Source organism: Lampetra planeri, chromosome 1 (genome assembly GCF_965212315.1).
Source record: "Lampetra planeri chromosome 1, kcLamPlan1.2.h2, whole genome shotgun sequence".
Lineage (NCBI taxonomy): Eukaryota > Metazoa > Chordata > Hyperoartia > Petromyzontiformes > Petromyzontidae > Lampetra > Lampetra planeri.
Window position 1 is genome coordinate 24,087,991 of NC_136107.1, and position 25,560 is coordinate 24,113,550.

The following is a 25,560-nucleotide window of genomic DNA, read 5'->3' on the forward strand; positions in this document are numbered from 1 at the left end:
TGTCGTCCTTCAACCGCACATCCGATTAGCACGGTGTGTTACGTACGGCACGGAAGAAGTTCAACATACAGTATCTACATTCACTGGGGCAAGATTTTGGTGCGATGGAGTTCTCGCTGGGAATTCAATGCCCACCATGCCCTCTTGCTGCTCTCGTGCACTCAAAGGGGTTGCTTTGTGGTGGTACCCGCACTCTCACAAAGCACATTGCATTGGACTTGCAATGCGGGGCTCTGCTGACCTTGAAAGACCCTGTACTAGTCCACGGTTATTATTCCCCACCAGCCTGCCCGCCCCCCAAACAAAAACCATGGATCAACTACTTTATTGATGCAAATTGATTACCGCCCACGTGTTCAGTACTGTTTGTTCCTTCCCCGTAGTTGGAAGTTTTCGCCCACACAACTGTGGGGTTACCTGTCAGCTACTGAGCAGATGCTGCTGTGGTATGCAGTAGTCAGGGCAAAACCATGAGACCTTGTTGAAAGAAAACACCCCCATTGCAAGTTGTTGACGGCTGGGAGTTAGGGAGTGAATAACTTTGTTGCCCAAGGCACCCAATGTGGTAGTGTATGGTACAGTATCACATGACTGTACTCTACTTGCTGCAGGGCTGTACAGACTTAATATCCGCAACCTATCGGGCGGGAAAGGTGAATGCAGCTTTCATTTTAATAAGATCTAACAGTATCTGTTCAACCGGTACAACTTTTTGTAATATTGTATGAAACTCATCACATTCAGGCTGCAGGCTGTACTTAACACGATTTAAAATTGAAAAAATGCATATGAATATTATTAACTATTGAAATAACATGGACACCCTTCAACAGTCAAAAAGTTGTGGTAAATCATCTCCTTTGCATTAAAAGTAAAGTTATAAAATGTTGCTGGCGCATTGCATTGTGGGAAGGTTTGTTTACGGTGCAATCCAGAGAACAATGCATTCACGATCTGAACAGAACACATTTTTACTGCTCTACATTTCCTGAGGCAGAGAAGTTTGAGAAATAAAATGAGGTACTGTACACACAGTATATGAAACTAAACGAAACGAAAAAGGCGTAAGTTTTGCTTTGCACTCAATAATAAAGTAATGTTTTAAGTGAAAGTGAGGTGTTCATTCAGTCTTGCCGGCTGAACAGTGTTCATCAGTTGTGCTTCTGCACCACTGACAGCATCACCAAATACTGTTTTATAACAGGCGACGTTTTGGGCAATGGTCCTTCATAGCACACATCGATGTTGAGACTGACATGACATTGTAGCAAGTCAGACAGGCTAGCCCATCAACCTTCATCAGCCAAGATCAATCCACTGATAGATGCAGGCCTCCCAACGCCGCCTTTGTCACATATCACGACGCAATAATCCATCCAGCATCTGCACCCACCAGCTGATTTCATTACTCCGATATTATTCTTGAGCATTGCCAAACTTTTCTTAAGTTTCGACGATGTCATTAAATTGGGTATGTTCTCTTATCCACGTGTGCCACTTTCTTTCTCAATGCCCAGGTAGCCCTTGCAAAAGGGGCAACTTTTCAGGCGTCCCAATAGGGTTGTTTCATCGAGTTAAAGGATGAGGCGATAACTATTTTTATTTTACCAGGCACGGCCCACTGAACTACAAAGTTATTTTTGCAGAAGCGACCTGGCCCCAAATGATAGCTTCAACGAAAGTGGCTTATCACGTGGACATTTATAGCAGCAGCCAAATACTCTAAACGCACGTTTCCAAATGTGGAGGGAAAACCCGGAGGACCCGGAGGAAAACATCTACGCGACCAGAGGGAGAGAGACACGCAAATTCCAAATATACAGCATCGAACCGACACTCCTGTGATTCCAATCGTGCACCTCCAGGAAACGAAAACTGTCTTCAGCGTTCGTTCATATGCTAATGACCGTGATCGACCCCTACCCCTGCTACGTCACAATGGGCGGGAGGGAGGCACCCAATCTCGGCCAAGTTCACGCCCTCATCCCGAGCGTGCAGCAGCAAAAACGTGCGCAGAACGTAGCGCAAATGCGCGCGGTCCCTCGCCCGTGTTGTTCGTTCCGCATCGGAGAGCCGTGGTAGGGGAGGGGCTTGGGGTGTGGAGGGCGAGGGGAGGGGCTTGGGGTGTAGGGGGGAGGGGCTTGGGGTGTGGAGGGCGAGGGGAGGGGTGTAGGGGAGGCGAGGGGAGAGGCTGGGGGAGTGGGGTGCGGACACTGTGTTAGGGGCTGGGGTGTGGATGGACTAGGGGGGGGGGGGTTGGATTACTAGGGGAGGGGTTGGGGGACTCGGGGAAGGATGTGGGGGGACTATGGGGGAGGGGTTGGGGGACTTGGGGAGGGGTAGCAAAGTGGGCGACTGGGGGAGCGACTGGGTTTTGGGGAACGAAGGTGGGGGGGGGGTAACTGGGGGACGAGGGGAGGGGCTGGGGGACAAGGGGAGGGGCTGTGGGCCAAGGGGAGAGGAAGGGGAGTGAACGACTCGGGGAGGGGCTGGGGAGTGAGTGAACGAGGGGAGGGGGCTGGGTGGGAGGGGAGGGGCTGGGGAGTGAGTGAACGAGGGGAGGGGTCTGGGTGCGAGGGGAGGGGCTGGGGAGTGAGTGAACGAGGGGAGGGGCTGGGGACGCAGTGAACGTGGGGAGGGGTCTGGGAGCGAGGGGAGGGGCTGGGGAGTGAGTGAACGAGGGGAGGGGCTGGAGGAGGCGCGCCTCCCGTGGCTTGCGCTGAGCTGCGCGTTGCCCATTCCCCAGCGCCCGAGCGAGGAGGCTCCCGAGCGCTGGTCGTGACTCTGGTGGCAGAGACGAATTCGGGTGAGTCGCGCGGTCTCACCGTCGACGTATCTTGCCATTCGTACCAACTCCTTCATCGCGACCATCGTTGTTGGTTTACTTATCTGTGTCTGCTTTGAAACCGTAAAGCTGTCAGACCCGTCGTCACGAGCGCATCGAATTATGTGTAAGTGCCGAAATGCCTAACGCGGTGGTGTATCGACGAAGTTGATCTCAACTCGTGATTGTTAAAGGTTACTTGTAGGAAAGTTCAGAGGTCGTGGGTACAAATGCTACTCTATCCCTGTTACATTACTTCGGTGGTGTGTGTTCTTCATCTACAACACACGCTGCTGATCTCCATACGTAGTTTGCTGGCTGCAGTTTCTTTGAGTTCAAGACCCAAACCATCTCGCATTGAATCGTTCTGCCCGTGGGTGTTCACGTGAAGACGCCACGGTGACGTGAACACTTTTGTCACCAGACAGCCCAAAGGACTCATCGTGCTGGAGGGAAGAAGCCGCCGACATGAGTTCGACTCTGGGCATCAGCCTGTACGCGAGCCGCAAGCGCAAGAAGCCCGTCCAGCGCAGGTACATGGCACGGCTTAACGACTACTACCTTACCTGGCACCCACTACTCAACTACAACAGCATCTGTTACCCACTACCTTACCTGTCACCCACTACTCAACTACAACATCACCTGTCACCCACTACTCAACTACAACATCACCTGTCACCCACTACCTTACCTGTCACCCACTACTCAACTACAACATCATCTGTTACCCACTACCTTACCTGTCACCCACTACTCAATTACAACATCACCTGTTACCCACTACCTTACCTGTCACCCACTACTCAACTACAACATCATCTGTCAACCCGTTATTCACCCGTCTCATTACCCACTCAGCATCCACCTTACGATTGAACCCCCCTTGCCAATTCGACAATCCCCTCACCTGTTTCGTCGCTCTCTTCCCCCCCTCTTCCTACAATCCACTCACCTGTATATTTACTTGTCTGCCAGTCCACACTCAAATGTCTCCCCATTCGGCTTCATGTTCGCTCACCTGCCTGGCCAAGCACTCACCTGACTCTCACCTGTACTGCTATCCACTAAACCGAATACCCACTCACCTGTTATACACATTCTCATCTATCTGACTTATCAACTTACCTATCTGACTACTCACCTGCCTTTGCGACAATTCACTCCCGTGTCTGATTATATACTCAACGCTCTGCCCGTCAACTTGCATGTGTAGTGACTTGTACCCTGTCACTGTGTGGTGCCGGGACTTTATTACAGATCAATTCAGACCTTGTTGGTCACCCCGTGCCCCTTATAAATGTCAACGTTCATCCTACAAAGGCCCATCACAAGGGAGAAACACAAACAAATAGACACACTTTTTTTTCTGCCCGTATTGAAACGGCTGTACGTGTATGGACCTGAAAACTCGATTTCCCTGTACAAGAATACGGGGTAAACCGTATGGGTTGACAGGATAAACTAGGGTATTTGTCTTGCTTCCTGCCTTCCTGAATGCCCACCAAACTTCCATGACCTACCTGCATGTTCACCCGAAACTCTGTCCGGTCAATATGCCTATCTGTTTATCCATTGAGCCCCTGTTGTTGTATCGCTGCATTTCTGTTCGCAACAGTCTATAATACAATGGCCACATTTACAAGACTGTTAACGATTACTAGATTAAATAGACACGGTGTTGTGCCTATCGGTTAATCGCGAATGTATTAAGAAGTACCTCTACTGCATATGTAAAATTGATGCGCGTATATTTTCAAGATGTTATGACACTGGCTTCATATTTGAAAACAGCGATCCTGTACAGCTTTCACACAAGGACGCGTACTATTACACTGGATGCTCTATATTCTGCAAGACTCACAACACCCCATTTCATTTCATAAAAATGTTGAATGAGAACGATCACATTGTTGTTGCCCTAAAAGGAGCTGGGCCCTTTTTTGTTTACATTATTTTCAGGGTTGTTGACGGGAATTTGTTATGAAATCATGATGCGTGAAAAGCTGGTCGTTTCGTTTTGTTGGTGTCAGCCCTAAACTGGTTTTTGAGCACCCAGTGTTCCAAACTTCCGTTCAACTCCACGTTGCACTTTGTATACAGCCTTTTGAGATGTAATGGTGGTGTGTAGTTCACCCAGAAATGCTCGTCTTTAAATAGGACTGAGCGATGCATCCACCTTTTTTCGATATCTTACCTTTAGCGGAATGTGTGTTGTTTTACGTTAAAAACACGGTGTAGCTGTCCGATACAGTATGTATTATTATTGTACTGCATGTTAATCAGCATGAAATCTGACGTTTCACTCCATGTGCCGGGAGTTTCTTTAGGAATTTAGTTCCTGAACATGATGCCAGCACATGGAGTGAACCGTTGGACATCATGCCAAACACATGGTACAACCCGAAAACGTAACAGAATGCTAAAGCCACCGCATTGTTTACAAGTCTTACCTTGTGACACAATAATATAATAGCCCCCCCTCCCCCTTAACTTGTATTTTGCCTCACTTGATACAGTAAATTTAGCTGTGACGGTCCCACCTGATGACAGAGACTTGTGTTGCCTCCGAAACGTCGTGATTTATAATTTTATTTCTATTATTATTTCTATTATTGTAATTTTTATTATTTATTTTTACCTACGTGACTTTACCGAAAAAACCTAAGAGTACACAATAATATATCTGCACTGGAACATCATTTGTGTTGTGTTTTTATGCTGTCACAAAAGATGACACCATTTGTATACATCTGATTTCAAAGACACATGGTGATTACATATTGTCCATCTTACAGAGACAACCACCTCAGATATCAGACTTTTCCATTGTGTAATGTTTCATTTAAAAAAAACACAACACTGATAATGAGCTTCCTGTATGTACAGTGAACACATTCTCAAGGGGTGACAGTCACTAAAATAAATCACAATTTGGCTTGGATTGTGTCAGCTATGTTGTTCGTAAGGACACAGGACTTTTCCTTGGATATTTGAAAGTGTGATATATACGTCTGTCTGCCTTGTTCCGATGTGTGTTGCCCACCGTATTACCTTTCCTATATACCCTGCGTTTTAGCGTGAGCACAGGTTTTGTTTACGAAGAAGCAGTGCATCATGTTATTTCTCGTTCGTGTGTCCATGTTCACCTGTCTGCGTGGGTTAGGAGGAATTGTGAAATGTGTCAGTACCTTTGTGTGGGGAGCGGTAGTGTAGCGGTCAGCGCGCCGAACTACGAACCCGGCGATCTGAGTTCCATTCCCGCTCACGACCAACATCGGTGACGAATATCTGAACCGGTCCTGGGCCTCCCATAGTTGACTCAGCCTCAAATGAGACACTGGTGTGATGTGTAAACATCGCCACAAGGGAGACAAAGGCGGCCAGGCGTGGTGCTGGTCACCTGCCCCCCCTTAGGTGATGCTTGCTAACAGCACTTGCTCCAACCGTCTGCTAAGGCTGTATGGGGGATCTTACTCTTGTATTCCTGTATGAGTCTGCGAGTCCCTATGGAAAGTTAGGACATTTATTAATCCCAAATGTCTCTCAAAACATGCTTTACTGCAAGATTTCGCCACGGGATTCATTCTGTACTTATCCATGATAGGCGTATTTTCATTGCATGCTTATGCAATATTGAATACTGTACAGTAGTTTTCACACGTGAACATTACCATGGGAAATTGTTATTCTGTACATGTAGTGCTGTAGTTGGTAAGAAGTCGAAATTCCATGAAGAGGAAAGGGCTGTGCAACGTTTATAATATCACGATGCTGATATGCAAAATAAGATGTTATCTTGCAGTCCGGTTCCTATATATTTGAACTTTTGCAGCCTGAATAAATGAAGTTCATGAACCAGTGATATTATGGCTGTTCTACATATGAACCTCATGGCGGGACCCCGGGATCCCGAATAAACGGAAGTCAAAATCGTAATTAATACATTTTTGGCGACTCCGTCCCACCGCGCACATAAATGCCGCGACCCACGTGGCGCGGATCATTCTGTTGTCATTTGCAAGCGCAGCAGCGAGGACGAATGCGCACAAGAGCTGAACAAGCGAATGCCACTCAATGCTCGGGTTTGGGCAGGATCATAAGTCGTATCCAAAGCTGCTCAAACTGCCTACAGCAGCGGTGCCCAACCTTTTTGGCACCAGGGACCTGTTTCGTGAATTTTTTCACGGACCGGTGGGGGTCTTACCATCCTTTTCAAAGAAGCTCTCCAGCGACGTTTGTTTTTTACTCATTTTGGCTAGGGGTTAGCTTGTGTGCTTACAAAAACTGTGACTGAGACTAGTGCGCAGTGCGGGAAAGAGGCGCGGATGGAAGTGGTAACTAAAATAATGGGCTGGCAACACGTGCGGACTCACCGCTCACCTGCTGCTGTGCGGCCTGGTTCCTAACAGGTCACGGGGGTTGGGGACCCATGGCCTAAAGGATTTAAGTCCTTTATTTGTCATAACGGGATGCATCATATAGTGAAACTGCCCTCTTATCTTCATTATTATTTGTGACCTACCAATGTCTGCAGCCAGGATCAATCGATGACAATTCTATTACCTGCAGATATTTAACAGACGAGATGCGTTGCACCGTTAATTCCTCCTGTTTGATAATACTTCTCTTGTCCGTATGCATCTGTGCAGATAGGTTTTTTTCTTGCGGTTAAGCCATAGTCCCCACATACCGCTCATATCAATGCGGATAAGAGGAGCGGCGACCCACTACTCTGTCGAGTAACATTGGTATAAACGCTTGTTACAATATGAACAGCGCATTGAAAAGGCGTGCTATTTTATGTACTGTTTACAAAGCGTATACACAAATCCACACTGAGAAACACGATGATTGACAGAGGGGTGTAAATTATTTTTTCGATAGTGTATTTAAACAGAGGTACTGCAGGTAAGTAGTTTTCAGTTTTAAAGGCGAAGTTTAACAAGACTTGCCACCATCCTTCAAAGCCATTGGTGAAAAAGAGCAAAGTTTTTGTGTAAATGATAATTTCATGTTTATGCGAGAGCCGGGGGCTTATAGGACCCCAGGGTGTCGCCATAAGGTTCATATGGGCAGTGGTATGGCCAGCATACAAAGCCCCACTGTGCATCAACGTATTTATTGTTGGGAAAGTGGTTTTCATAGTGTGATATCATAATATGGCATGGCACAGCATGATAATGTGCAGTTGCTGCAGAGTGCAATGCGATATTGCATAAGCAGGGTAGTAATGACTCAATGCAGCTTGGGATATATTTTGTTATATATATTGTGAAATACATTTATTTTCATTCATTGTTTCCACAGTGTTTCGTACACACGTATTCTTTGCCTGCTAAAAAAAAATACGTTTACTTAACTTATTGAATAAATTATCTAAATGGATGGAAGTGGCCAAGTATAGCACTCTCACCCCACCCCCCTGCCCCGGGCTGTACCCACACGTGCGCAGATACCCAAACTCGCTGGGTATGAATTGTTTTTTTGGAAAATGTGGAGGCGCGTGACCCTGTGAGTGGGCACGTGCACACGCAGAGAGGAAGAGATCATGCAGTTCAGTATTCCCTCGTTATTCGCGAGGGATACGTTCGGGATATGATCGCGATTAGAACATTTAGTGGATAACAATACAGGCCGACGAAAACCTATTTTATTTGAAATTTGTTTTATTACCTTCAATAAATACGTAAATACGCGAGTGAGTACGTGAAAATTATCTCATCACTCTATCATTTTATCTAATCACTTTCTTGCATCACATTCTCTCTCATCACTTTATCTCTCACTTCATCTCATTACATTATCGCATCACATTTTTTACACGCATTCTTTTAACTCACTGTCGTTGTATACTCAAATCTTGTAACTCAATTTTAACCCACTTCCCAATGTGATATCGACTGCAAACTTGGTATACTTATGTCATACTGATGACAATACTATATTCTATCATAATAAAACATATTTTTTTACATAAATTTTTATATTTTATGTTTCGGCTTGGGTCTAATTGTCCACGGTCAACTGACGTTGGCTGTAATTGGCCACGGTCCCTAACGTTGTGGCAAGCTTTGGGGCCACTTCCTGGAGTCGTGGAGTTCTGCCATTACTAGTAAATTTCATAAAAGCGTGTTGAATTTTTTTTATATTACGTATTTCTCTCTCTCTCGATGCAGTCGTGTAGAGTTCCAGATGTGATAGGCAAAAGAGCGGATATCAAGGTCGCGAATAACGAGGGAATACTGTACACACTCAGTGCACGTATTACCAGAACCTGACAATTGATAAAGCTTTATTTAATTCCTCCATGGGTAAAAGTTATTAAGCTATTACATTGTTTTTCCATTTAATTCATATCAGGATCCATGGTGTAAAGTGAAGTCGAACTCACATTCAAACCATCTGTCTGGCCTCTTTCCTGCAACTTTGCTTACGTATTTTTTCTTTTAAGGCAGTGTTATTGATGAATGTTTTTAGAGTGTTTTAGTTTTGTATGCTTTAGCACCACTGCCAACGCAGTATCACTAACGTTTTGATAATATAGTAGCATTATAATTATTAAATACACTACGAGTGAGATGCACATGGTGGAAAATGCTTATTTCCGTCCGATTTTTTGGTAAAATCTTTCCAATGACAATGAGACAACTCTCCAGGGGTTGTGTTTCTGTCTTTTTTTCGACACGTGCATCTGGCCATGTGTGTTTAGCTCGAGGTGAAATCATGAATTTTCCCTCATGCATTGTTATACAGTACATAGATTAGTTCAACCACAGTTGTTTTGAAAGCCAATTTGTTTCCAGTAACCATAGTAGTTATACAACATAGCTTTCTTTACAGCTGCTATTTGTTTACTTATCAGATAATGCTCATCAATTGTAAAACAAGTAATGTATATATGGTAACGATTGAAAAAGTGGTATAGCTCTGCTTCATATTTGCATAACATTTAAACTTTAAACGCTTTACATTTTGGTACACATGCAATTAGTATTAATTTAGCATTGTGGCTTACCTTTGCAAGAGTAAATCAAATACATCTATTGCAAAATATGCTATGCATGTAATTGCTGAAGAGAGTGATACTCTGGTAGAAAACGGAAATACAGATTGTGCAATTCATTTCTCATGGCTGACTTGTTAAACAAACATGTTTTTTTACGTGATTTTAGGTGATTCATAAATGAACAACAAGACCTTTGATGACAGTCATAATAATCAATGCAAACGAACTCTAGGAAAATACAAACTTAATAGAGTCATGGCCGTTGCAAATGTTGCTCAAGATATATTTTATCTAAACCAAAGTTTGCTAAACTATTGAAGATGAGTTCAACACGTAGGCTTTTGCGACCAATATCAGGCTATCGCCTGATGCAGTTGGTTGTAATTACCGGCAAAACGTCGTACTCGAATTGTAAATGTTGTGGGTTTACTCTCCAACACACCGGTGTGTTGAACCAGTAACGAATTTTCATGTTTTGTTCACGTGACAAACCTTACTAATTGGCTGTGTTGGGTGGTGGCGCGTTTAACGACACATTTATATTTACAATATTAAGATGTTACTGTATCCTGAATATTTGAACATCATTATTATTTACGTTTCATTTTTGACATTGTGTTAAACAAGTTATGTAATAGATAAGCTGACAGTTGTGTTATTGTGGTATCCCATTTGGCCAATAATAGTTTCATATTTTTTACTCGTGAAACTTGGATCCTAGGCTTAAACAGAGGGTGACTGCCAAATCAACAGCCTACTTTATACTTTTGTTGTAACGCATTGTTAGACACAATGGTGGTGAGATATGTTTGGTCTCTGCGTGTACTGCCAACACTGTCAACACGGATCCCGTACATTTCATTTCTCATTAATCCCTCTGCAGTGCTTACCCATTAAATCTAAGTGTAAAGAAATCAACATCGCTTACACCGATACAATTGTAAGAGCTGAAACACTCAAAGATGGGTAGACGGAAGTGAAAACATAAAAAAGGTCTAGGAGATGAGCTGCCGCCCCTTCACCCTGCTCCGACTCACACGTGCGCCTGTTCTTCTCACCGGCACGTGTGCGCCGTTTAGCCCTAAGATGGAGGGCGGCCCGGCGGTCAAGACCAACCCGTCCAAGCGGCACCGCGACCGCCTCAACTCGGAGATGGAACGGCTGGCTGGCATGCTGCCTTTCCCCCAGGACGTCGTGGCCAAACTGGACAAGCTGTCCATCCTGCGACTGAGTGTCAGTTATCTACGCGCCAAGACCTACTTTAACGGTGAGTGATGCCACGGCCTGACATGGCCCGGTCGCTCGCAGCTCGAGCACGCTCCGTTGCTCCCGGGAGGTCCGCACGATGCCGGGATGGAAGGTGGGGAATTATAGGAGCTACCATTTGTTGCCAGTCGGCCTTACCTGGTAAAATTAAAAAAGGTTTTTCTAAAAGTTTAGTTTTGGCTCTGTTATCATGCCAATTGAAAGCAATTTAGGTGAATTACTGTTTGGAAATCAAGACTCAATTCTGTCAGTCTTGTGTTTAATGCCTCGTTTGTATTGTTTTTTATTTTGATCTGTATTGTTTGACCAGTTTTGTTTGCTCCATAGACTAAATATGCCCGCGTATCATTAGCAAACATTGTGAATACTCATTGCATTGAATACATTTTAATTCGGTAATCGATTAAACGTTACCTGCCTATTGTGCGCATTGACCCATGTAACACTTGGGTCTGTCCTGTCACCTGACATCGTTATTCCATTAATAGTCCATGGTCTCTCAGTGCACCTCGGCTGTGTCAAGGATCACAGTGATGTCACTACGATTTATGGTGAATGGTGACCTTTGTTGTTGTAGTGCACCGAGTTACCAAACTGCGCTGTTTAGTCGTGCATAGTAGTGGGCTCTTCTAGGATAATTTGACATAAAGTGAGCATCTAATGTGGTGTGTTAATATCAGCACGTGGGAGACAAATACATCTGGATAGAGTGCTATACCTACCTCCCCTGTTGATGCTGTGCTAGTTTCTACAGTGATTCCCTGATAGTACTTGTCACAGGAATATATGACTATTGTGCAGTATATGCCAGCACTACAGTGTATGTAGATCAGAAGGGAAATTAAACATCGTTTTCCTGTGTGTGGGGGTGGTGGTATAGTGGTTATGGGGAGAGGTACTGTCGTGGTTAACACGCTGGACTATGAACCTGGCGACCTGAGTTTGATTCCCGCCCTCGGGTAATAACAGTGGCAAATATTTGAACCGGTCCTGGGCCTCCCCTAGGCCGACTCAGCCCCCAGTTAGTCCCTGGTGCGATGTGTAAACATAGGGATACAAAGGCGGCCGGGTGTGGTGCTGGCCACTCACCCCCACGTGTGCCGTGCCCACCTTCATAGGTGCTCGCTAACAGCATGTGCTCCGACAGCCTGTTAAGGCTATATGGGGCATCATTGTTTTTTTATGGTGGTTAGCACATTGCGCTACGAATCCAACAACAGGCAATTGACGATGGGCCCCCTATGTAACTCATGCATTTTCACTATTCGGTGTAGTCATGATTTGATTAAATAATTAAGCTTATATTTTACATTGTGGTGAATATAGCACATCTAGTGGCTGCAGGGGTCATATGAACCAATTACATAGAACGCATACGACCAAACATAATCGATTTCCAAGTGCATGATTCGATGCATTAATTTTGCTTATATGAATCTTCTTGAAATAAATTAATTGATGCAACGGTATATACCTATTTCGCAACTTGAGTTTGAGTGGGGTTAGAACCTGCCCTGGTGCCTCCCGTAGGTCAACATTGCCCTATATGAACAACTGGCCAGGTGAGTAAACATTAGCCCTGGGTAGAGAAGAGTTAGCCAGCTTTGGTATTGACCACACCATCTCTTTATGCATCACGCAGTCCTTAAAAGGTCCTTAATGGATTGATGGCACTTGGCCCCAATCGTCTAATAGGCTATTTGGGGGGATTCTTTTTTTTAACTGCTTTGTTTATGTGTGCGCAACATGGGGGGAGGGACGTGTCACCGTGCAAGTGTTTTTATTCTGGCCCACCGTTGAACGTTGTTGCCGATTCGGGCCATCTCTCTGCATCACAGTTAATGTCAGAAGACTAGAATAGACTCAAGTAAATAAAAATGACTCCTTGCACGCATACAACCACACACAGCAGTTACGGAAAGGAGGTGCATTGTCTGATTATTCATTTTCTACACGGTGCGGTGTGATTGATAATTGATGTATGTGACGGAAGCATTGATTGACTTGTGGGAATAAATATATTGTAATTATTTTTTATAACACTTTGGATGCGATGATTTATTTACACAAAGTTTCAAACCATCCAAAGCTTCCTTTCAATCAGTAGTCAGTCATGCACAATACCAGGCACTGTGTATGCACTGTCCATTATCGCCGATGTTTATTTAATCTCTTCACACTCACTCATCCACGTGTTTACTTGGTCCCAGACATCTGTGGATTAACAAGCAGTTACTGTATAGATAATGTAATGTGTGTGCGTGTATAATGTAGTATATTGTTGTGCCTGGCTGAAAGTCAATTTGCTTTGCACTGATCTGTTCGATTAGTGAATGCTCATTTTGCACGCCAGGAGCAATGTTGATATCGATGTATAATTGGCGTGTGCACAGACGTAATGTGAGCAAATGTGTTTTATGGTGCACAAATGCCAATCTTGGGAAAACAACCCCAGAATAGGAAAGCAAGGAAGGATATATCGTGTCACCTTTCAACAGTTACAACTTTTGAATCTGTTTTGATGCTTATTGGCCAAGTCTTGCTCGCACACACAGAGGGAGAGTGCTCAACAACACATCTGTTTGCCTTTACCTCCCAGTTCAAGAAAATACCAATCTCGTTACTCACTTGGTGCCCAGTTACCCCTATAGGAGGCCCACCATGGGTATTGTCCAACTGGAGGCAAATGGCAAGTGCTCCGATGGCACTTGGTTTGATGGTGAAGCAGTGTTAAAACCCAACTCCCAAGACCGTTGTAGCAAGCTCCAGACCACTGTGCATTAAATATTTTACACCTACGGACACGCGTAGGTGGGGTAAATAGAGATGTAGGTAGTAGCTTGGCCGTGTTGGGTGGGAGGGTGTTTTGTTGTCTTGGAACCTGGACTCTTGGGGCCCTGCTGGGGGGCATGGATCCACGCGTAATACTGCCATCGTGTGTGGCATTTGTATATATGTGGAACTTCTTTCGCACCGTACGTAGTCAACTGTGCTAATCGGACGTGAGCCAGGTCAACAAACATAACGTGTGTTTTCCCTTCTTGGCTTCAGTTCCAAAGTTTCACGGTGGCTTTGGTATGCAAATACTACAGTACTCCCGTGTTTGTTTGAATGTGATATGGCAGTCCAGTGAAAACGATTTAAATAACCCCTTCAACTCCTAATTGTGGCATCTCACTGTTACAGCTATTCTTTATCAACCCCTATTTTAAGAAAACCACTGAAGATGCAGTTCGGAGTGTTTTGATATTCATTTTCTTACCGTTGTTACGTGAAGACATTTTCCAATAAAAGTGTAAGCATAGATCACCCAGGCGCTCAAGAACCGTGGGCTCTCACTTGCAGTAAAAATCACGACAGTATTTGTCATTTTAGTGAGTGATGGGTAAACCAATGCCCGCATAAAAAAACACATAGTAAAAATGTAGTTTTGTGCTTTCTTCAGTCAAGCCTTACTTAAAGGGCTGGTTCTGCACAGATGTGCTGAGAGAACAGCACTCTTAACCGAGTCTCAGACAGTGCGGTTGCTAAATTAAACACCCACTAAGCATTTTGGGAAACACTGTCGATCACTTCTATCGTACAGTTGTATGGTATGAACGACAGCCACAAATAATAGAGAGCACATACATGCCAGTAGATACGTAAACCTATGCACGTAACATTGAGCCCAGTTTAAAGCGCTCGAGGTAGATGCCCACGTGCATGGTGATTTATATAGAAGAGTCAATGGCGTTCATGAAGTGATCACAAGGGGACCGGATGAGTTGCTATTGCGATGTGATTATGAAGTGTCAACTCGCAGCCACGGTTTCTGTCCAATGGACAAACCAGTAAGAAATTCACCAATGCAGCTGATTAGTCGTCGCCAAATTGAACGGTTGAAGTGTTTGTTTAACACGTAGGCTTTCGCGACCAATATCATCCATTATATAGGCGAAACGTCATACTCAAATTGTAAATGTGGATTTTCTCTCCAACATACCGCTGTACTAGTAACGAATTGGCATGTTCTGTTTAAGTGACAAATCTTACTAATTGGCTGGGTCGGCTGGTGGCGGATTTAACGACTAATTTATATTTACGCGATCTAACCCAAAACACCTATATCATGAGTTCAAATGTTTGCTGTCCTGTCACTGTTTATCATTTCATTGTGGGTATTTGACAGTTCAATCAATAGCAGAAGCTCTAAAGTCATGCCCGAGTGGTAACACAATTCTAACCCCCATGACTGCACTAGTCTTGCAATCATGCCGATCAGACACCCGCAGAGTGAACTGGAAGCCATGAACAATCTCATCACCAGTGACTGCCCAGTGTTTCAACCGAAGCGATACTCTGCACCCCACTTACACAGAGGGACTCACTCCTCTTTGTGTCGATCACCATACTTGTTAATGTCCCCTGCTGCGAATGTTGTATATATTGTGGGTGTATTCTGAATGGTGATTTATGGGTACCAGAGAGCGATTGCATTTTATTTCTGCAATATGATCGCAGCCACTTTTGGTTTGAGTTTTGGCCATCTACACCCGTGGAAATTTGTATCCAAAGTTTTTTTGGGCCTCTTCTGGGCCAGTGTAACTTACAATAAAATAATCGTCTGGGCTCAGGAGACAAAGGTGGTCAGCCTTTGTCTGATGGTGGCCTCCATCAGCCTATTTGCATGGCCTACTTGCCTAGGTAGGTGCTTGTTAACAGCACGTGGCCCTGAAATACAGGTACTGCAGACTAAACGGGGCATCTTTGGCATTTACTGCAGGATAACGCCTCTGATCCATAGTCCTATTACTCGCAATTTCTATTATCTGCAGCAGCTGTAGGGTTCCCGAACATTTTGATAACCCATCACCCTACTTTCTATTATCTGCGAGTTATCCGCAAAGTTTTACCCCGCAGGTAAGAGGAGTAAAATCACAAATAACTCCGTGGATTATAGGATCCGTGATATTGATCCCCCATATCACCAAGGATAAGAGTTCTTCTATACGTGCATATGTCATCGTATGATTATAGTTTTGACAATTCTACAGTAACATCATTCCAAGACCCGTGCAGGTGTAATAGACACGGGGATTAAATGAGCTCCTACATACTAATCACACGGGCCTGTGTAAATAACAAATTAGGAACTACAAATACCTAAATGATGTTTTTTGTAAAATGTTTGAATTTCTACAATCCCATGATTATAGAATTGACAGTCCAGCGCTCAATCATTACAAACAAATGCAGTTCAGCATCACTTGTTACATAACCTGCTTGCTGTGCTTCTTATAACTGACGCTATGAGTGTTACCAACTGTAATCGTAGTTTTCATATGGATGTAACTTGGCTGTTTCTACCTAGAGTTGGTTGTTGACTGTTGGATAATAATGTCATTCAGTTCAATGATCTCGGGTCTCTTCCCAAGAGCACTGGCTTTCCCATTCATGATCGCGGTCTCCCTTTCTAAGAATGTATACATTTAACCATGTTTGTGGCTTTATCAAATTTTATTTTTACGAACACTTTTCACAATCATGCCTAAATGTCACGTTTTAACCGAAGAAGTAATCTTCAATAATAAGTACATTTATAACGTGAACATTTTTTAATACTGTAGGTACATTTTTAAGTTATAGAACCAAAACTTTGAAGAAAAAAACCCACCAATAAATTCATTATCACATGCTATATGTACGGGCTGGGGCAAAACTATAGGTGAAAACAATAACAAACTTGTTTTTGGGAGTCTTTTGATGTTTACTTTTGGCTTGGAGTTGATTTTCAGCCCCGAGTGCTTTCATCTTAGCGAAACTGCACAGGGACGATCTTGATTTGAAGCTTTCGTGACTGCAGGAATCCATACTCTGGTTCTTTCGGTAAAGTCACGTAGGTATAAAATAACATAGATCACGACGTTTTGGATGCAGGCTGCATCAGCAGCAGACCATGCTTTCCCACCTGATGACGGACGCTTGTGTTGCGCCCGAAACGTAGTGATCTATTTTATTTTATACCTACGTGGCTTTACCGAGAGTATGCACAGGGACGCTTTAAAAAATGTCACCACAAACAACACGGCCGTTTCACTTGCACTGCCCCTAAGAACAGAACGACCTTATCTTCTTGGTTCTTTCGGTAAAGTCACGTAGAATGGAAATAATAAAATAATAATATAAATTAAACATAATAAAATAATTCTCACGACCTTTCGGCCACAACGCAAGCAGCCGTCCTCAGGTGAAGACCAGGTCTGTCGGGGAGACAGCGTCTGAAGACGCTGTCTCCCCGACAGACGCTGTCACCCCGACATACCTGGTCTTCACCTGAGGACGGCTGCTTGCGTTGTGGCTGAAACGTCGTGAGAATTATTTTATTATGTTTTATTTTTATTATTATTTTATTATTTCCATTCTACGTGACTTTACCGAAAGAACCAAGAAAATGAATTCCTGCAGTCACGAAAGCTTTAAATAGAACGACCTTAGTTCACCCAATTTGACCTCGCACTTTATGATTAGGTCCCAGTTTTTCCTGTGATCATTCATACTGATTATGGATACCACGATCTACATATACAGTTGTTGTAACACACTTGGCAATACACAACTGCAATATTAGCTGTTGAAATTACAGATTCATCCATCGACAATTGCTTTAATTAATTTCAATTAAAAAAAATTGGGCTTACACTTGGTGAATTTGACAATTACTTCTTGCAATTCAACAAATGTGCGACTTGATTTTATAATTGATTTAGAATCTTTATTTATCACAATCAGAATCTTAATTTTGACTGGAGGATTCCGATGAGCTGTGGAGCTCTTTTTCACAGATGTTCAGTATCAATGTATGGGCCACTATTGGCTGGGACACTTGATTAAGAATCGATATTAATTAATCGATGCATCGTTACACCCATAATAATCTGCATTGGTTAACTTGTAGTTCATAATCAACGTTTTTGGGTTTAGATCGCGTTATTTATAAATGTGTCGTAACCCTCCACCACCCGACATGGCCAATCAGTAAAAAAGTGTCACGTTGACAAAAGACAAATAGTTCACTGCTTTAGCCCACCGGTGTGTTGAACTGATTGGCCGTGTCGGGTGGTGGAGGGTTATGATACATTTATAAATAACGCGATCTAAACCCAAAAACGTTGATTATGAATAATATTGGTCGCGAAAGCCTACGGGTTAAACTAACTTGTAGTTCTTTTGAATGAATGAAATGCATAACAGTTGGTAAAATACGCTTCACGAATGGATAATCTTTACGCCTTCTGGTGTCATCTGGCCCTACACCAATGGGGACTAGGCTCTTAAGAAAGCCGTCTCGGGTGTGGGCCAATCAACTTCAATGACAGTGCATATTATTATCCTTATCAGAGTTGCTTCTTTTTGTTTGCTTTATTGACTACTTGTGTTGTGGTCATTGCAAACATGATGCCTTGAATAAAGGTGTCAGTTTTGTACCAGTTAAAAGGGTAAAAACCTTCCATTATATTTTGCCACTGGTAAAAGAGATCTCATAGTGTAAGCCTCTAGGATATTCTTTGGTTCTTTTGGTAAAGTGCTGACGTCAGCAGTTCTCCTGCTGTGTTTGTCTCACCTGATGACGGTTGCTTGTGTTGCGATCGAAACGTCGTGATCTATCAATTTTCTACCTACGTGACTTTACCGAAAGAACCAAAGAGTATGGATTCCTGCAGTCGCGAAAGCTTCAAATCAACATTAGCCTCTAGGATGCTTACAATAAAGGTTTCTTAAAGTCCAGAAAATCTTGTAATGTAAAATTCAGCGTCATATGTGTTAATCTCGTGGGATTGATCCAGTGTCACGTTGCATTTCCCTATCAATACATTTACACCGCGAGTAGGAAGTGACACGGTTGAATAGTTTGCATCGGGGCATGTGATGCCCATTGGCTGCGTAGATGATAGCCAAACGGGTTATGCTGAAAGCTCAGGATCACTGAATTGTGAACGACACGGATATGCTATACTGTAGAATATTTTTTGCACTCAAATTATTTGTGAGCTGGCTTTTGACTTACTCAAACAAGTATATATATACCTTTATAGCGGAATGCAATAAAAAAGTAGAAAATGCCTTTCGCAAATTTATACTCCTAATATAGATGTACGGAATCCGTTGCCGGCCACTCCTATATGGAAACACACCTTGAACCTTGTTCACTTACACTTTTAAAATGGTCGTTGCCACATATGTACTACAGTACTTAATGCTTAATGATTGATGCCTTAAAAAGCCTTCCACAAACGCCCAATATTTGTTTTGGAGGGTGGAAACTGGTCACATAAGACAGTGCATTTAAGAAATCTAACACTAAATCTCAGGGCTTGGAGTGGCAGTAATGGTTTCAGTAACCCATCTTGTCCATAAATGTACTTTTCAATGTCCGATGTGCTATGAGTTAGAATAAAAATAATTAGTGATGACTTACATGTTACGTGGCCCACAATTCACAATGCATTGGACAACAAATGTATGTTTTAGAAATAAGATGTTCTATCATTTGGCTTGGATAAAAAAAATTACATTCAAAAGCAAATCCATATATTTAGTTTTAAGACGTCTAATAGTCCACGTGAGCAGTGAACAGCATGTCTACCGTGCACAGTGAAACACACGTAACGTTTACGACAGTACTGTCATACACAAGCTTCTTTTGTCGCGTTCACTTGCAAAGGCATAACGTGAATGGTGGAGGTGGCGTGTGGGCGTCCCTGCTTTTCATGTCGGCATTATCTCCACCTCCGATTAGCACGGTTGGCTATGTACGGTGCTAAAGAAGTCCATCGTACACGCAATACAGTTCAGTGTTAGTAGCACTGTCGGGGGGTTCGACGGGGTATGGTGGAGCAGCCCACCAATAATTGCACCCACAAATCCCTTGCCATTAAGGGCCCCATTGTTTGGGTTGCAAGTGCGCACAGGAAGGGTGGGGGGTGGTGGAGCTTGCTTGGGGATTCAGACTTCCAGATGGAATCCAATACTGCGGGGCGGCCACAGCAGCAGAGGGGAAACTGCTGAGTCATCGTCTAATCGCACTTGGTCTGACTTTTGGCACACTGGATTGTTTTTAGCCTCTGCTCCAATCAACTGGTAAGTTGATTTGTAAATCTATTCGTGGTTGAAAAACAGGCCGCAAATCGCTGCACAGAAGCCATCGTCTCCAAGGAAAGTTCCAACGTGAGCTCGACACGGCTTTGCGTGCGTCAACCGTGTCCCCAAGTTCTGTCAAAGAGGGCTAAGTAGGAGAATGCACCTGGATCAAACTCAGAAACAATCGTGATGTTATGGTGACCCTTTGACCTTGCTTCACTCAAACACTAAATCGTGGTGGGGTATGCATGACATGTTTTTTTTTTATCCACACAAAGTGCTGTTTTAGAATGCATTGTGACCAAACATAACCTACCCCTCGTGAAAAATGATTGTGGTTCAGTGAGGCACATGCTGCAGGAAGTCTAAGCTTTGATTTAAGTGCTAAGCTGTAAAATATAACTGAATTAACAACTAATAGCCGTTCAGTAAAACATCCACATATTAGCGCAGGCTGCATTAGCGCGTGGTTAGGCGGAGGTGCAGACGTGCATGTTGAGACCCTTACGCTCGTGCTGTGTTCACTTCATATTGTGCAGTTTATGTGCATTGAAACCTTGGGTTTTTCCTCCCTTACCACAACTCTTTGACTCATGCACCAAGCCTGGAAGATGCCATTCCATTTGCTCAGACTGCATGGAACTTGGAAATGCGGTTCAAGTAATAGGTCAAGTCTAGTCCCCCAGCGCCCTTGCTGACGCAATACCCACTAGATTAAGTTTCAAACGGTGGCGATTAAGCGTGCAAAAAAACCGGTGTGATTGTGAGCAGCCTTCGATTATTCATCCGTGGACCTGCCCAATGATTGTATCTCAGTGAAAGGCAGTACAGCAAGTAGGCTGTTGTGTAAATAATTTTCATTATTGAATAATTACAATGTTCAAATGCTGTAGTTGTGTGCAGTGGCCAAAATGGGAAGTGCCGTTACGAAATCTCGTTCGTCCAGCAGTCCATGTTCACTGCCATTTCCCATTTACGGAAACGTCGTGGTATTGGCGTTCTGAAAAATACCGGTAGACGCAATCTTAATTTAGCCTTCTGAAAAGTGCCTGTATGACATAACCATCATATACCGGCACATTTAATCCACCGTTTGTGTGCGTACATTATTTTTCTGATTCTTCCACGTGTTTGTCCCACTCATGTGAGGACCGCTGTCCTTGCCAGTCTTCTCCATGCTGCCCTGTCCTGCGACATCTCTCTTTCCGTTCCTCGGGCCACCATGTGCGATCACACCACATCACCCCACCTCCTCTTCTTCTGCCTTCCTCTTGATCTCTTTCCTTCCACTTGCATCACTTGCACCTTCTGACCCACATCATTTTGCTGTTGTCTCTCCACATGACCGAACCACACCATCCTTTTCTCTCTCTTCGTCTCTGTGATCTACCACCTTGAGTCTTCTTCTCACTTCTTTATTTCTCACCCTGTCCTCCCTTGTTAAATCCAACATCCACCGCAACATCCTCATCTCTGTGACTGCCGTAGTTTTGTCCTACCTCTTTCTTGTGCCCCAGCACTCGGCCCCATACAACAGCACCGGCCTCACCACCGTCTTGTACACTTTTCCCTTCAACCGAACTGGGACCCTCTTATCGCACACCACATCCTTCATCTTTCGCCATTTCATCTATCCAGCCCTTGTTCTTGTTGTCATCTCTCCTTCGAGTGATCCATCAATAAACATCGTTGCACCCAGATACTTAAAATCGTTCTTCTTCATTAACTGGCCACTTCCAATTTGAAATCCTCCTGCATTATTTCCACTGAAATTTTCCACTATGAACTCCGTCTTTGTCCGACTGATCCTCAACCCAATCTCTTCAATCTTTTGTGTGCGTACATTATTACATTTTAATATTATTGGAATAAATATTTACACAGTGCCACGGATTGAGAAATCCTGCTTCTTTGTTTAAACTTAACTCAACACCAGGATCCATAGGGACAGTGCTTTGTTTTGGGTGTGTCTGTTACTCAGTCTACTCTTAGGCAACTATTCTCATGTTTATTTAAAAACTTGTCATAAAAACGTTAAAAAATTTTAAATTCTCATCAAGCCCCATGGTGTTAAGTGCAGTTTCCAAGTCTGCTTGACGTTGTCTCCTTGGGCCTCTATTTATGTACTATGAAGAAGAGCCATTGCTTGAAACGTCGCCTGTTAGATATATTTTTTTCTTTAAGGCCACAGTGTTTTTGCCAAACGTATTGAGTACCTTTTTATTCAACTACTCCACTGATCTAAATTAAGCGAATTTAGAGTGGCTTCATTCAATAAACACAATCATAGGCCACTTTATTTACATCTATGTATCAAATTGTATATATAGGCCTGCTTTCCATATATTGATTTATATATATTTTTTTATGAATTTGTAAAATGTTACACACGCTATGTAACATGTTTTTTGTTGCTGGGTAGTAAGTGTTATTTTCTAATTACTTATGCCTCAAAAGTATAGAAAATGGCTTTTATTCCCCACAAACTTTGCTTTTGTGACCAGGACTTTATGTGTAGGAATGACACAAATGCACACGTTTTCTCATTGAAAATAGGTAAATTAAAAAATATCACCGTCCTGGTCACAAAAGCAAAGTTTGTGGGGAATAATAGCCATTTTCTGTACTTTTGAGGCATAAGCAATTGGAAAATAACACTTACTACCCAGGAACAAAAAATACATTTTTTTTTGTTACACAATTATCAGCAGCAAGAACATTTCGGAAGTCGTGTGCTTTATTTAAAGATTAAGGAACTATGCAGTGTTATTTTTTCCCCTTCATACAGTACGGTGGTTTGGCAGGAAATTGTCTAGACTTACCCGCCACAAACGTACCTTAGAAGGACATTTTGGTTTTGTTAATAGGCAAAAGATACCCACTGCTCGTATTTTACACAATATATAAATGTTCAAAAGAGCCCACATCAAAAGCTGTATTGGCACTAATCATGAGTCAAACGTTAGCCTTTCACATGGAATATATAAGTATAAATATATTTGTGGAAGTAAACCTAATTTAAATATTAGATACGGATTTAAACTTAAAGGATGAGTAATCAAAGGTCATATAACAGAACATTTGGGTCATTGGTTTACTTGAATATTGAGTTAATTACTCACAAATTGCCTTTAGTGGACAACATTTTCCAACATAAATTTGTCCTTTTTGTAGAGGTAATATCACAAAGTTCAGTGAAATGCCTTGTTATATGCATACCTTTTAATCAATGCGGATTGATTTCCCCTGTTATCTGAGCTAAGTTAGGTAATGGGAATACTCACCATCAAATTATTCATATTGTGCAGGCGAAATTGCATAATAAGGTCAATTTGGCACGTAAAATTATCATAAAAATGCATCTGACATGCAATCTAAAATGATGAAAATATTGTTTTAGACGATAATTTGTGTTCAGTGGAGAGGCTGAATGGGTAAGCATTATGAGGTGCTTGCAGGGCACAGGAAACCTGTTTGGATCATTATCAAAGTGAAAAAGTACACAATGTTCAACCTCTTTACTGCAAAAGAGTATCAACGTAGTGCACATCTCAGAGGATATACTGTGCAGGCATGCCACACTTAACGGACGTTCTTTCTTCAACAATTCGCCATAACGAGCAATTTGAATTTAGACCCATTTGTTCGCAAAACAAAGCTAAATATCAACTTATCGAGCAGAGACCAATCGATAAATAGGCGTCCCGTGGTGGCAAGGGGTGCAGGATGGGCCACAGCAGTTTGTTTACCAGCTGTGCTGCGTGCCTCGTGTGTTTCATGCTGTGTGGGACGGGGGCCTCGTGGTGGCACTGTGATGGTGGGTGGTAGGAGGGGAGCGGTGGTATAGCGGTCAGTGCGTAGGCGCAACAAACCCGGCGACCTGAGTTCTATTTCCGCTCACGGCCTACACCGGTGACGTTTATCCGAACCGGTCCTGGGCCTCCCCGAGGTCGATTCAGCTTCAAATTAGTATCTCGTGCGGTGTGTCAACATCTCCACTAGGGAGACAATAGGCTTGCAAGCGTGGTGTTGGCCACCCACCCCCTCGTGTGCCATGCCGGCCTTCATGGGTGCTCGCTCACAGCACTTTCCCCAACAGTCTGTTAAAGCACTGTGGTTCTTAATGTCTGGTAAGTGTTAGATTTGATGTTTTATTACTTACTTTAAAATTCTAATTTGTGTTTCTCACGTAAAAAAAGTTGTTAAAGAGCAAAACATTTTGGGGCTGAAACATAGCTCAACTTTCACCGTGGGAAGGAGTCAATGGGAAAACGATGATCGTTTCACGGGGTTTTGCTGAACCGAGAAATTATCGTGGAACGTTTCTCCCTCGTTCAAACGAGACGACACGCCTGCACTGAGGTGATGCAAAATTTGAATGTCTGAAAACTGCGCATAAACTTTGGGAAAGATTTGATGAGCAACAGTTCTTACGTAGTGTAGGGTAGTTCCTTGAAACCTTAGACATTACCAGTAAATCAGAAAAAAACCCACAAAATGTTTTTAAAACGTGTCGTAGATAAGACATTTATTTTGACTTGTTTGGAAAATTATTTTTTGGGAAAGCACACCACAGATAAGCAACTCAACTTCAATTGTCTATTGTTCAAACTAAACAAATAGTAAGCTTAGGGTAGAGCCATACTCTGCTCGGAATATTACAAAACAAAGATCCCCCGTATAGCCATAACAGACTGTTGGGGCAAGTGCTGTTAGTGAGCACCTATTAAGGCGGGCAAGGTGCACGAGGGGGTGGGTGGCCAGCACCACGCCTGACCTCCTTTCCTCAGTGGTGATGTTTATACACCGCACCAGGTACTCATTTGAGGATGAGGCCCAGGACCGGTAGGGAAAAACGTCACTGGTGTTGCCCGTGAGTGCAAATCGAACTCGGGTCGCTGGGTCCGTAGCACAGCGCGCTAACCACTACACTACTGCTCCCCCAATATATTACAACACGTCACTATACACACATTTAAATAATTGCTCGTTGCCTCATGTTAAGGTTATTCAACATATGGCTGGTTAATTTGGCTGGCAGGGGCAGGTGGCGGTGTTGTAGGAGACCACTGCTCTGATCCCCTCACTCACGTACTTGCTCGTTTGAAATCCGAGTCTGACCACTGGTGCCCTGAACTCCATCCACCCAAGAGGCAGCATCAATCATGATGAGGACACTGACAATGATGCTTGTTGTTCTTGGTGCATTAAGTAATTATAAATCATTTACAACTCCAGTCTGGTGCTGTTACAGCAGAAGAGATATTATTCACATGGAATTGTCAACCCTGTAAAAATGTGAAAACAAATATTTACAAGACTTAATTTGGATCCAGGAATT

The 25,560-nt window shown here is 43.3% G+C and overlaps 1 protein-coding gene across 4 annotated transcripts in view; it reads left to right on the top strand.

The window, feature by feature from the left end:
- The first annotated feature begins 2,670 nt into the window (after nucleotides 1-2,670).
- LOC144720515 (aryl hydrocarbon receptor-like) overlaps nucleotides 2,671-25,560 on the top strand; it is a 68,172-nt gene continuing 45,282 nt past the window's right edge. The window contains exons 1-4 of one of the 4 annotated variants that reach the window (XM_078597296.1): nucleotides 2,704-2,806; nucleotides 3,253-3,357; nucleotides 5,155-5,235; nucleotides 10,913-11,100. In XM_078597296.1, the coding sequence (XP_078453422.1) occupies nucleotides 3,293-3,357; nucleotides 5,155-5,235; nucleotides 10,913-11,100 (334 nt within the window). In that variant the 5' untranslated portion in view covers nucleotides 2,704-2,806; nucleotides 3,253-3,292. Of the gene's footprint in view, nucleotides 2,807-3,215; nucleotides 3,358-5,154; nucleotides 5,236-10,912; nucleotides 11,101-25,560 lie in introns of all 4 variants that reach the window. The other 3 variants (XM_078597287.1, XM_078597313.1, XM_078597305.1) reach the window with 3 other exon arrangements.